This window comes from Barbatula barbatula (assembly GCF_947034865.1).
Source record: "Barbatula barbatula genome assembly, chromosome: 19".
NCBI lineage: Eukaryota > Metazoa > Chordata > Actinopteri > Cypriniformes > Nemacheilidae > Barbatula > Barbatula barbatula.
The window spans coordinates 16,059,537-16,073,289 of NC_136782.1; the positions used below are offsets into that span (position 1 = coordinate 16,059,537).

The following is a 13,753-nucleotide window of genomic DNA, read 5'->3' on the forward strand; positions in this document are numbered from 1 at the left end:
ATCGAGTGTAAACTATTTTCTTTTACATTTTTCAAATATATGAATTCAAATCTTTTTTGAAACGGCCACTTCGAGATTACTTCATTGTGTTGGGCAGGACAGGCTTGATCAAACGTAGCAATATTATAATAGTTTACGGTTTATAATTTAAACTATTATTGTTTTAACAATACTTCTGTAATGATATGAAAATATTACAATATTGTAAATAGTTGTATGAACTGGACATAAAACTTTAAATTAAAAGTTTACAGTAATATCGTTAGCGTGATTTTCTACAGCTGAGGCGTAGTAAAAAAACATTTTGTTTCCTGATTAACCAATTGAAATCCAGCACTGGATGCCTACCCTAATAGCACACTTACATCTGCCAGACATCTATTTGATGTCTACATTTTCATCTGCAAGACATCTGGCAGAGGCCGTTTGCTCATCTGCCCTACATATCGGAGACGTCTGCTGTCAGATGTCCTATGGACCTCTAGAAGACGTCTGTAAGATGTGTATGATTTAGAATGGATGTACAACAGCTCTTTCCAATATGTTTAGCAGATGTTTTTACACAGCAAATGTTTTCCAGATCTCCAGATCTTTAGCAGACATCTTACAGACGTACCTGTGCTATCTTGTCAACTTCTCTCACATTGGCCTCGGGCCATCCCGGGATGATCCCTGGATACCTTCCTGTCCAACTCAATTGCATTGTTTGTCTCAATTTCCTTCGGTGCATTTATCTATACATTTCTGTCTTTTCTTTATTGCTCTATTTCTCTGGAAACTTTGTCTTAATTTCGTGCTTCGCCCCTTGTATTGACACTGAGGAGAGATGACAGTGTTTAGCCTTTCAGTGTAAGCCTTTTTATCAAAGAAAAATCTCTCCCTCTCTCTCTCTCTCTCTCTCGCTCTCTCGCTCTCTCGCTCTCTCGCTCTCTCTCTTGCTGTTGTCTAATCCAGCTCATGAATCACATGCTTGGACCAGGCAGTGTTTGTGCGTGTCATGGTTCAGGCTCCAGAGACCTTCCCTTGTGTTAATCATTCATTTTGTAGATCAATGTTCTCCTCATACCCTGAATAAACACCTCATTCATTTTTTAATCCTTAATATATTTCAGCCGCTACTCTGTTCCACTTCATTCCTGTGTAGATCGCTATTTCTTTTCCCACGTACACAGAAAACATATCCGGCACTTCTCGTTCCTTGTATACGGAGATAGTTACAGTCTCGTTTCCAAGTAGGTTTGCGTTTACAGGACGTATTACAGACAAGAGAGATTTTTATATCGCATTTTGACTGTACTTTAGCCTCGGTAATCGTCCTTTTAAGACCAAAATGTTACTGATGTTAAGACCACCTAAAGGAAACCAGTGATTAAAGCCACAATATGGAAACATTTTGTTATGAAATATCCAAAATTCACTTACACAGTGTGATATGTTTCATGCAGTTGTGTACTTACATTATCCCAAATGTTCCCAAGAATGTGCAAATCCAGAGACATTCCTATTTCAAATAACGGCCGTCCCTTATTCAGCATCTGATACGCAGCATCGGTTCTGTTATTATGGATCTTTGGCGAGTAAAGGAAACCCAAAAAAGCGTAAACGTAGTTTACTTTTAAAACGACGACTGTATGGTTGTTTTTAAGATGAAATACTGTATAGCATCACGCTACCAAATCGATTGACAAAGTCCAATATCATTCGCGGGCTAACATAGCATTACAATTCCACATTTCTTGCAAGCTAATTCATTACGATGACGTAAAATAAAATAAATTAATTACCTCGTCCGAGAACATGATGTGCGATCTCCGTACGCCTCTAGATGATGAAAACAACATGTCTCGTAATTCCGCTCTCCTACATAACAATAAGAAAAGGCGAAGCTAAACAGTCTGATACAGAAAATAATGTAATTATTTTTCATTTAAAGCCACAATATGTAAATTTTGACCGTTTTTCGAAAGTGTGCCATCTAGCGGTCCAAATTTATATATTGTGGCTTTAAATGAAAATAATTAAATTATTTTCTGTATCAGACTGTTTCTAAGACAATGGTAGACAATGTAGACAATGGCTCTACATGATTGTGCGTGATTTTTTGTTTGTTTTGTATCTTCAGAATGTTGTACAGTTGTGTTACATCGTGAAGTGAGATAAAACATATGTTCGGGTTTGCGTGAGCGTGATTTGTTTTTTCAATGGGAATGTTCCATTCTGTTTCAGATGTAGTGTATAGGGACACATTTATTTGTGCACAGTTATCATACCTCTGAGGTTTAGGTTGAGACAATGAGTGTGTGGTTTTCTTTTATCGGGAAAAGCTCATAATCGCGAGAACTGGTCTCAAACTTCCATGTAAACGCGTTTTTCTGCGTAGACGGTTTATTACAATGCATGTAAACTTTGTTTTTGTATTGGTATACGTTTATCTGCACAAGAAAACGCTCACTTATTGTGAGACAAAAACAGCTAAAGCATTTTGTGTCTGAGAGAAGCTCAAATGAGTTGAATAGTTTACTCATAGTCATGTTGTTCCAGGTCTGCATGAGTTCTAAGCCTGTATGCGTGGAACAATAAAGGAAAAATCAATATACCATATGTACTGCTTTTTTTATGTTTCAGGTCTTATAATAGCCTGTGTGAGAATGCACTGCATTTATTTATTTGTCATTTAGGGTTTTGCTGCAACTTTAAATGTATTCATATCTTTTAGTTTGAAATGAGATGCTTATGCATTTAACGATTTCCGTGAATGAACGCAAGCTGCATTTCTGCGTCATTCATGTTCACCAATCCAATCATGAACGCAAAAATCATTTATGGATTCATTTTAGTCGATGCATAAAACTGAAAGGCACACAGGTGTTGCGATGCACAGCGGCACGTTGCGCTATAGACTGTAGGAAGGATAGCTGCAGTTGTGTAATGTGTTTTACATTACGATAGAGGATGTGTTACTGTCAGGAAAAAAAGAACAAGAGGCACTCATATCAATTGGCATCTCACAGTAGGGTCAAATTGAGCTTCTCATAAAAAGGTTCACATTCACGTAATTTACAGCGGGTTCTTTAGCGTTTGCCTTTTATCAACAGATCATCTCTTGGTTCTTTTTTTATGGAAGTAAAAAATCCCACTCGTTGATTAGTGCAAAGCATTATATTGAATATTTATGAGGTTTATGGTAATTTAGCTTGTGCTATAAAAGATCTCATATAGAGGTTCATAGTTTTCCATATTTTACGATTTGAGTGAGGTTTTCATATATATTTAAATTTATGTACAACATTATTTTATATTGTTTTAAATGTATTAAATAAATAAATGATTTATAAATACATTTATTTATTATTAGTGTCAGGATTTGTTTTTATCTATGAAAAAGTAAAAACATATATACTGCTGTCTTTTATTATTTATTGTTAAATTGGTGAATGGAAATAATTCCTTCTGTTCAATTCCATATTTAAATCTATATTTCTACAACAGCTGATGAAAACGTTTCACATTCAGAGTTTTTAGTAATATTTCATCCAGCCTTATCACTAATCCCTCATCTTTTCTCATCAGGTCGGTGACAGACCCCAGAGATGGCAAACGGGTGGCCCTAAAAAAGATGCCCAACGTCTTCCAAAACCTCGTCTCCTGCAAGAGGGTTTTCCGCGAGCTGAAGATGCTCTGTTTCTTCAAACATGATAATGTGAGCCCCATATCTCGCCTAACTTCAGTGTTATCTAACTCTCGCTGGTGCCATCAGCCTGAGCCCCCTCGCTGGCTCTCCCCGGGCTGCTGGTGTCTGAGAAACAATGTCATGTGAAGGCAGGTGTCAGTGCCCACGTTCACTGGCGTCACAGCTGACCTATGCCATTGTGTCTTTGTTCCTCTGCAGGTGCTGTCAGCACTGGATATTCTTCAACCTCCACACATTGACTACTTCGAGGAAATGTATCCTAAACTGAGAAGTACTCTACCAGCAGCTGTCAGAAAAAGAAATCCTCCTTTTGTTTGTGTTGTTACCCTGTTAATGCAGTGAAACTGGATAGGGCTGTTCATAGTGATGCAGAAATTTCTATACTGATAGATGGTAAGTATTAATGACTAACCCTTGTGATGGCTGTTATCATAAAGCATGTGACTTGTGAAAAGTGGGTGTTCCCTATTTCTTCCGGCCTCAACCTACATGTTGACAGAGTGTCTTACGCTTTGATGTAAGACATTTAAAGATGAATATTTTAAACAGATTGATGAAAAGAAAGTTAATATGTTCGATTTGACATAAGGCTTTAGTCTCCAATTTTAAACACCTGATATAAGGCATAAAAATTAAATACTTTTTAAATTAATTCATTAAGAATGAATTATAATAAATGTTTCATACTTCTATAAATTGACATGGAATGTCACTTCTGGCGAACGTATAAAAAAACTAATTTAGCACCGTTATTGCTTGATCTGGTCATGTATATCCATGTATTGCAACCCTAGTGTTTTTTTTTTGCTGGGGACATTAAAGGGATAGTTCACCCAAAAATAAAAATTGAATTCAGATTTGTGTCATTTTAAACCTGTATATGACTCTGTGGAACATGAAAGACATTTTAAAAACATCTTACATTGGAAGTGAATGGGGTCCAGTGATGATTGGCTTCCAACATCATCTATTGTGTTCTCTAGAAGAAAGTCATACAGGTTTGGAATGACATGAGAGTGAGTAAAGTATAAAATAATTTGTATTTTTGGTTGAACTGTGACTATACAAATGAAAAAAAAAACATAATTTCACTCTTTTTATTTTTCTATCCATGGCAATATAGCCGAGACATTCCCGGATTTCTGCCCAGCTCAAAAACGGTTTGAAAATTGCAAGCGCCAGTAGAAACAATAGCTTATAGATTACAGAGCCCCATTGCAGAATGGGCATTTCTGGTCTTGGTTTAGGCTTGTTTTAAGTTCCTGTCCATATTCTTTTCTCTGTGGTTGCTAAAGTAGGATCAAGCTGAAAGTTATAGTTTGAGAGGTGATGGTGTGCTGTACTTAAGTGTTTTTGTGGCAGCGGGTTTGTAGGAGGCTGGTGTTATCATTCAGGATGCTGGCAGACCAAAGTCTGGCTTACTCTCTGGTTATCACAGGTGCAGGGTGAATGGAGGGCCACTTAACCGCTTTGTCTTGTTTGCTATTCCCCCTGTCTCTTTCCTTTGCCTAATGGTTTGTTCTAGTGGAATATAATATTACAGATGGATGCTAAAACAAGCTGACATCTTACTTTTAAAGCCTCATTTTCAAATTACACTTGGATATTTCCTAAATGTGGTCGGCATGACGCTAAAGGCATCCCTAGCATCTTAATAATTCGGTGTATAATTGAATCAGTTGAATTACACGCTTTACCCTGTTTGGCGCTCTCGGACGGTCACCCGATATGCACTCTCTGTAAGCCACTTTTCACATTTTCAAGATCTTTCAAATACCAAGGGCCGTTTTATGATTCCGAGCTGGACAGTCGTCCTCCTAAATAAGCTGAAATTTTTGCTCTTCGAAATTACGAACAAAACGCCTTTGTGTTAATCAGCAAGGAGATTTGTCCAGCACGTTGAATTTTTTGCGTTTCTTATGCAGCGTGACCGCGATCTGTGGTCTGGATCGGACTTTCCTTTCACTGTGTGTGGAATTGCATTAAAGAAACCGAGAATTAGTAAATAATGCGTCGTGAGTCAATCCAGAAAATAGAGATGGTACATGCCAAGCAACATACGTTCAACAACTTCCTAACAATAATTATTTTGGCTTAAGGAACACTGATATATAAAATATAGTGTATTTAATGTGTGTTTGCATTTCCCTAAAATTAGCATCATAAGTGGGAAAGAAGCTTGGCGATTCCATTATTTATCTGATTTTTATAGCAATTTTAGGGGAAAAAGTGCATTTAAAGTCTGACTTGCCCAACCAGCTTAATAAGCAATTAAGATTACACACACACACACACACACACACACACACACACACACACACACACACACACACACACACACACACACATGTGCAGAGACAAAAAATCATATCCCACATGATAATGTTCCCCCTTGTTGCCGCTATCTTTGATCTGCTTAACATATTTATTTGCTCAACAGATTAAACAAAAACTCGTATATTTCCGCTTTCTCACGGCACAGGAGAAACCCTGCGCTCTCATTTGAATGGATTTAGAAAATAATGCATTCCTTGCGGTCGTCGCCTTAACGTATTGAGCCTTATATTAAGGAGATGCCTTGTTTTCTTTAAGCATGCATACAATTTTGTGTTTCTTAACATGTGCATTTACACACACACACACATTCCCAAACGAAGTGCAGGTCTGTCTAATAATATGTTAATAAAAAATCCATGCTCCGGAGCCCGGGGGTCTCGCTGGACCTGTTCAGAAAGGTTATTTCGTAGAGCACGGCGGCAAGTCTAATTATATCTTTGCTGAATGGTGTCTTTTTGAGTGACTGATGTGTGAATTGTGCTCGATGCTCCTAGTCATAATGCCTGTTATTTCTTCATCTGACTGCTCGCGCTGCCGTTTCATATGCATTGCATTTTACCAGACGCCTGCGGGAAAGCCTTTCGGATAACCAGTCATTGTTTTTTGTTGTAAACACATTTTCTGCCATTGCTTGGAAACGTTACTTTGTATCTCTGCGTGCTACTTATGTTTACTTGTGTTTCAGAAGATGTTTCCCCTGTTTTGTTTGTGTCTTCCAATTAAAGGCCTCATAAGATTACAATTAGAGAGAAATTAGAGAGGCTTTTAGTCCTTGTTGGCTTAGTGCTATCGTACTTCTAAAGATCGACTAAAAGCTCATTTAACAAGTGCATTCAAGTTTTCAGTTTTTCCCCTGCAAAAAAAGCTTGTAAAAACACGTATGACTCATCATGCACTTCCCATCTATTGTCCAATCAAATTCTCTGAAGAATAACAAGCAGCAAATCAAACAAAGTTGATTATTGACAAATATTGGCATGCCCCGCCCTCGCATCCTGTTTAGATCAACACATCAACACCGTAAAGAAACCGTGCTTATTAACCAATTTCACACGGAGTGGGTATATGAAGGTAAAGTTTCTCATATAAGAAACGTAAGTTTTCCATTATATATATACATTTATACAGGATTGTCAATAAGTAGGAGTTTCTTTGCCACAGTACGTGTGTGGGTGCGTCTGTTCTGTTCTGTTCTATGTGTTTGTGTGATAGCCGAGTCCCCAGGGATGAGATGCGCTGGCTTTCCTCTGACGCTTGCTTTTCTGGAACACAGTCCTGTAGGATGCTGTTAAACACAAATGCATTGGGGAGAGGTTGGTCTGCTCGAGTAATCGACAGATTAATCAGCCCTGTGCTCCGGGTGGGACGGAGGGCGATGAAGCAACTTCCATCTGCTTATTGTTGGTCATGCGTCAGATGCATCTTTTGATGCTGTAGGATGTCTTACTGGTTTTTATTTAGTGCTTTATGTAGCAATTGTATTTGCTGGTACAATAAAATCTATACACTAGAATCTATCTCTTCCGAATTTTGTCTCAGCAAGCTCAGATACATCCGGCGCACCTAGCGTCCAGAGGGAACAATGACGTTTTTCACTTGGTCTCTTCGAGATGCACCTAGAATTACGGTCAAATTATCCAAACACTACTTCATACATTGACAACCAAAAGGGGAAAACCTTCAGGCTAAACGTCCAAAAATGAGCCTTAAAACTGACAGTTTTTTCAGAAATAAATCAGAATTAAAACACAAAAAAATCTGAAATGTACGATTGTTGGAACGTTAGAACATAATCGGTGACACAATGGAGCAAGAGTCGGTTCCATTCAAAACTCTTTCATTCTTATTGTTGAGCTCTGATTGCTCGCACATACACAGACAGGAAAGTTGCCCCTTCTTGTGTCGTGGCTCTGTCACATCTCCTCCAGTTTCACACCGGAAACATTTCTCTCGAAGTAGTCTGCACGTTCACCACGACCTCTTTCACAGAGCGAGTGGATCCGGCGCAGTTTTAAAAAGTCTTATTTATAGCAAGAATGGTTATGCTTGGCTTCAGTCACTAGCTGCCAACGATTCTGAGTAAGCTGCTCGCATGGCCTATTATGCATCAATTGTTAAGTTGTCAACTCATAAAGTCAAGTTAAGCAACCTTGTCAAGCTTGTTCTTAATTTCACATTCTTTGATACGCTTGTCACAAGGTTGCTCTCTCTAGAGGAAGTGTATTTCTCAGTGGCATGTTAAGAAAATCTTTTTAACCACCGACTCTGCTCAAGACTGTTTCGTGTTGTTGCTTGTTGTGTTTAGTTAAAGTGACTAGGTGATGGCGCTGGACTGCTTTAGTCACTTTTAATTGTGAAGAAAAAGAGAAAAAATCTACAATTCTCAATTTTTTAAGTAACGTATATATTTTCATAAAAGATGAACTGTTCCTTTAAGTGTCTCTTTGAAAAATTGCTTTTTGATTTCATTTGTGGGATTTAAACCTATGACCTCTTTTACACACCTGTCCCAGATCTGTAACCACTTATGCCGGGGCCTCACCACAAGTGATCGGGCTCTAGACAGTCCTAGGTAAAGCCCCGATGATCTTAAACTGATCCAAAGATTATCTTATCAAATTTTCCTGGAGTGTAATGTGTGTTAAGAGTGAATGAACTTGATCGGTAGAACATCGGAACCACCTGATCGCGAAACAACATGTTGAATATTCATGATCAAAAATCCTGATGTGTGGGGGAAAACCATGAGGACAAACGCACAAGAACTCTGTTGATTTTCACATGGAATGAAACAAAACAATACCCAATTAGAAAGCCATCTGACAGCCGTGGTTATCACTTCAACAAACCTTTTTATTCTGTCAATATTCTGTCAAAAGCATTACAAACGCTATCATCTTAATTACAAATAATTTCAATGAAAAACAGGCTGAGTGTGTGGAAGTGACTGTAGTGGTTGGAGTCTGAGTGTGCTGATGCTTTAAGGTGGAACAGAAAAAATAGGTCCAGTGGAGCTAGTAGAGCCAGTAGACTCTTTCAGATGATAATGTCAGCTGCAATTGTTTAGAAAACGGTATTAATATTGTTTTTTTCATTTATGTGAAGACCTAAATACAACAATATTTCAATTGCATTAAAATGATATCTAGTGCTATGCCATCTTGAATGCTGTAGACGACAATTTCACATCTAGAAGTAGTTTTTTTTAAATGACATAAAAGGTCATATGTACACATTTGTTTATATTGGACACATATATACTAAACAAAGCCTACGGTGAAATAATAAAAACTTCGTCACGGCACAGTGGGCACACAACACAGTACGGGAGCAAGACGAATAAATCAAGGATTTTTTGTCCTCCAGGTTTAAAACTCTTATAAGATTCAAAATATATATTTTGGTGAGGCCCCGGCATAAGCCACACGTCACCCATTACTACAGACAAGTATCGATGCCCTTACTCCAGTGACATTTCAATGTGCTTATACAATATACGCAAGTATTATATCCACATTCCAATGGGACTGAGTATTAGTTTAGGCATTTGCAATGGGTGTTTTCTGTGATATAGCCACGAGAAGTTTCGTCCCACATGGAAGGGTGCTTTCATGCTTGCATGAGTGTGCTGAGTTTTTTGACACGACAATAACAATAGGCATCATTTGTTTTCATTGCCGATGACAGAACTTGCATGGCTTCTTGGGATGCACCTCTTTTCTGGTTTGTTACCGTACAGGCGGCTGCCAGGTTTTTTTTGTCATTCGGTTTCTTGCGTGCCGCGCAAGTCCAGTCTCAAATGTTATCTAGTGACCGTTGCTGAGGCAGGATGTGAAAGATAAAAGGCAACGATGGCCAATGGGCTGACAGAAGCAAGGTGCGCTGGGTTTAATTACTGAAAAGACTGTAGCAGCAGAATTAGCGGATCCCCCCCAGGTCTCCGAGCAGGTCAATTAGCACCCAGCAAAGCTGTGAAATACGCCTCTCACCATCTGCATCTGGCAGCGATTATACCTTGCAATTATGCAAGACCACTTTTTGAAAGCCAGGTTCAGTCACATCCGTGGCGTAGCCCCTCTTTCTGTGTGTATGATCTGTGTTTTAACAAATGTGTGCAAGGTCAATGTGAGCCGGGTGCTTGCGTATGTGTTTGTTAAATGGCACATAACCACGACCGTGTTGAGGTTTCTGTGGAATACAAAACTTTCTCTTAAAACAGACTTGAGGAGATAAATGAGAAATGAGGCTTGAACAACATATTTTATTAAGGGTTACATTACAAACATATACTGTGATGCGTTAGACAGGGTGTGTTCGTGTCACCCTATATGTACTCTTGTGTCCTGCTTGTCACCATGGCAACTGTTTAGTAGGTGAAATCGACCTCCTTTTAAAACTCTTAGCTTTCAGTAAATCATCCTATAGATGAGAAGAGGAAAGTGCCTTAATCCACAGGTGCCTCTTCACCTCTGCCCACAGTCAAGCTGCGCTATTTGGCACAATGATCCAACAACACCGTTCCAGCGCTAATTCGGGAAGCGAGAGAGTCACGGGCCGCGGAGAACCAACCGAGTGCCACATACTTTTCTCCCTATAGTCCTAAATCAAATCCCGGGTGTGAGTGTTTCCACGTCAGCTTTAGAGTCGAGCTCGAAGGATGTGTAATTTGCATTTCAGTGAAGCAATCAAGCACAGCCGCCATTTGCATGAGGGTAATTAAGCACATGACAAAAGCCCTCTGTTCTCATGCGATTACCACATATTGTTCCGAGGTCTGCTTTGAGCTCCCGACAGGTCTTCTTTTGAGTTTTAACCATGTGTCATTTATTTTTTACCTGTCGTGTTGCGGTAACAAAGTAACCCATTTTTCTGCACGATGATACTGACCTGGTTAACTTTTTAGGGTTTGTTTGTACTTCCTCAGAAATGTACGCTTTAGAAGTTACTGAGGTACTGGTAAAAAAGAAAGCTTATGCGGCAAATAAACAGGACAGACCGAATACTGTCCTTTTACGCTGTGATGTTCTATTACCCCACAAAGAGCTGTTAAACAGATATTGCCTTTGTTGATCGAGGCGGTGCAGGGAAAATCCAGGGAAGAAATTATGGAGAAATTGTGTTGCTTAAACCCAGAAGACCAATATAATGCATTGTAAAATGTAGTAACAGAATGTTGTTACCATAAGGACTCATTTTGAAATTGTGTGCTTCAATACGAGCTGCTTGCCCGTGCATTATTCAGACTAGGGCATTCTGGGTAATTTTCATGCCGTTACCAGTGAAAACTGTCTGGAAAGCCTACAAAACCAATGGTTATCTACTGGTCCTACAAATCTAAACTGAAGTTTTCATGCCTATGATATTCTCGATGTTTCGTGCACACTCTCTTCAATGTAGGTGTATGTGATTTTCGAACTATTTTGGCATCCACGGTGAAAGTCATCAGTCATATTGCGTAGAAAGTCAAGCAATTTGAAGTATTGTTCACGTCTACTGTGTTTCTTCTTTCAAGCTCCACTATAAGAGCTATGGGAACTCCGAAGTGTTATAGACCACTTTGGGTGTTCTTGACCAGCATTGTTTACGTTTTACAAAGTTTTTTAGCACTGCATATATGTTAGATGTAAAAATGAAATTGGAAGTGCTTCTGCAGCATTCTTTACATTTTCCAAAGTGATCTATGGATAGTTATGTTTTAACGCCACTAAATGTGACGTGCTCAACTTCTAAGATCTCAAAACATTTGTGGCATTTGCACAGACTGTGAAGGATGGGATGAAAACAGTTGTGACACTCTTGCAGCTGAGAGCTAGTTTCATTCAGGATTTCTGCTCAAAGAAGATTGTATGTGTCGGTAAATGCTGAGGGGTTGGGGTGGGAGGACGCGATGGAGACAGTCGATCAAGCAATCGTGCATGATCAGCTCTAGTTCTTTCTTTCTCTTCTCGCTCTTTCTGTGCTGACTTGCTTGCAGTAAATGGTTGCATTGGCTTTTTCCACGGATATAAATCCATCAAGGCTCATATGGTGTCCAGTGTCCTATACTGTACAGCAAACGCTCGACTGGACCGGTGCCATAGATCTGCTTGTCTTTGTGTGTGTATTAAAGGAAGATCACTAGCAGTTTGTCTGTGCCGGAAGTCCTCCTACGCCTTTTCCATCGCTGTATTTACTGACAGGAGACGTGTTGAGCCCGTGCTCGGATGTGTTGATTGCTAAAGTTGGTGTTTGTTTTGACAGACTGGTAGCTCTGGTTCATTCTTTAGAACATGAGCAAGTCATGATGTGTGTCTCCAGGTGAAGTTTATGCAAAATACAAATTTCCTTTTTGAAATAAAGGTCAGACTAAGGCTGTGTCCAAAAGCTAAAATAGTCTTTCTCTTCAAATCACACACTGTGTATTATCATCGCGATGGAAAAATGTGCCCCTATTTGCGTGTGCAAATAATTAATATGCACCCCGAAAAGATGCGAAATGTGAATCGGGGCTTAATAGGCAGTGAATTGAGACAAGCACAAAGCATCCAGATAACATCCTACTTATCTACCTAGAAAATATAGATCAATCTGTTTTTCAGCTCAAATATAATATAATTTGTCCATATTTATTTTAATTTTAAAATTTTATTAAAATTCTAAGTTTTATTTCATTTTAAAATGTTAAACAATACATTTAAAAAATTGCTACATCAATATACTAGGATACTATAATAAAAGTTTATTACATTAAAGGCCTTAACAACATTTTTTTACTATTTATTCACCCTCATGTTCTGCAAAGTCTGTACCACTTTCTACTAAGAACACAAAAGAAGATATTTTGTCTCATTGTTTTTTTTATACACACAATAGGGACGCCATTTTGTTTGGCTGCCAAAGTTCTTCAAAATATCTTCTTTTGTGTTCAGCAGAAGAAAGTCATACAGGTTTGAAAAAACATGAGGGTGAGTAAGTTTGAGTTTTTCTGTGAAGCTAATAGGTGAACTGGCACTTTAGAGTTGGGTATTATAATATTATATTTAAAATGTCAAAAAATAGCATTTGAACCTACATTAAAGAGTCCCAAAACAGTGATAAACGTCACTGCACGTCCACACATATTCAGTAGGATTTAGTTTAAGAAGAATATCTAGTGATGACTCATGAACTCAGTGAATCATTTTAACTGAAGACTGAACTGAACACATTTAATGAAAATGGAAGAAGATGGACGATTCGCTGAAATGGATGAAAGCTTATTTGAATGGTCGATAATATTAGCTCGAAGTTGTAAGGTTGTCTCTTAGATGCAATCTTCTTCATTCCCCCTCCCTATTTCCTATTGACCTCCTCCTCCATCCACTGTTTTCAGACGAGTGATAATACTGTCCATCATGTGGAGGGTTGCGTTTGTGTCTGAACTTCCTGCTGTTATTTTTGGCATGATTGTTTCCCTTGACATAGCTCTAACTACAGTTATGTGGTGACGGAGCTGATGCAGAGTGACCTTCATAAGATCATCGTGTCTCCACAGCCCCTGAGCTCTGATCACGTCAAAGTCTTTCTCTACCAGATCCTGCGAGGTCAGACGCACACACAAACAGACACACGCACAAACACGTTCACTCTGCTATCTAAATGAGCACATTTGTATATTCCATATATATAATATTTTAAATTAGGCCTGTCAAACGAATAATTGCGAGAGTTCTCATCCAGAGTATTTACAAGTGTTTACATAATGTC

At 38.7% G+C, this 13,753-nt stretch overlaps 1 protein-coding gene across 2 annotated transcripts in view; it reads left to right on the forward strand.

The window, feature by feature from the left end:
• nlk2 (nemo-like kinase, type 2) overlaps positions 1-13,753 on the forward strand; it is a 59,114-nt gene that overhangs the window by 24,680 nt on the left and 20,681 nt on the right. For both annotated transcript variants that reach the window (XM_079481731.1, XM_079481730.1), the window contains 3 exons: positions 3,571-3,700; positions 3,890-3,945; positions 13,484-13,590. In XM_079481731.1, coding sequence (XP_079337857.1) covers positions 3,571-3,700; positions 3,890-3,945; positions 13,484-13,590 — 293 coding nt within the window. The remainder of the gene's footprint in view (positions 1-3,570; positions 3,701-3,889; positions 3,946-13,483; positions 13,591-13,753) is intronic.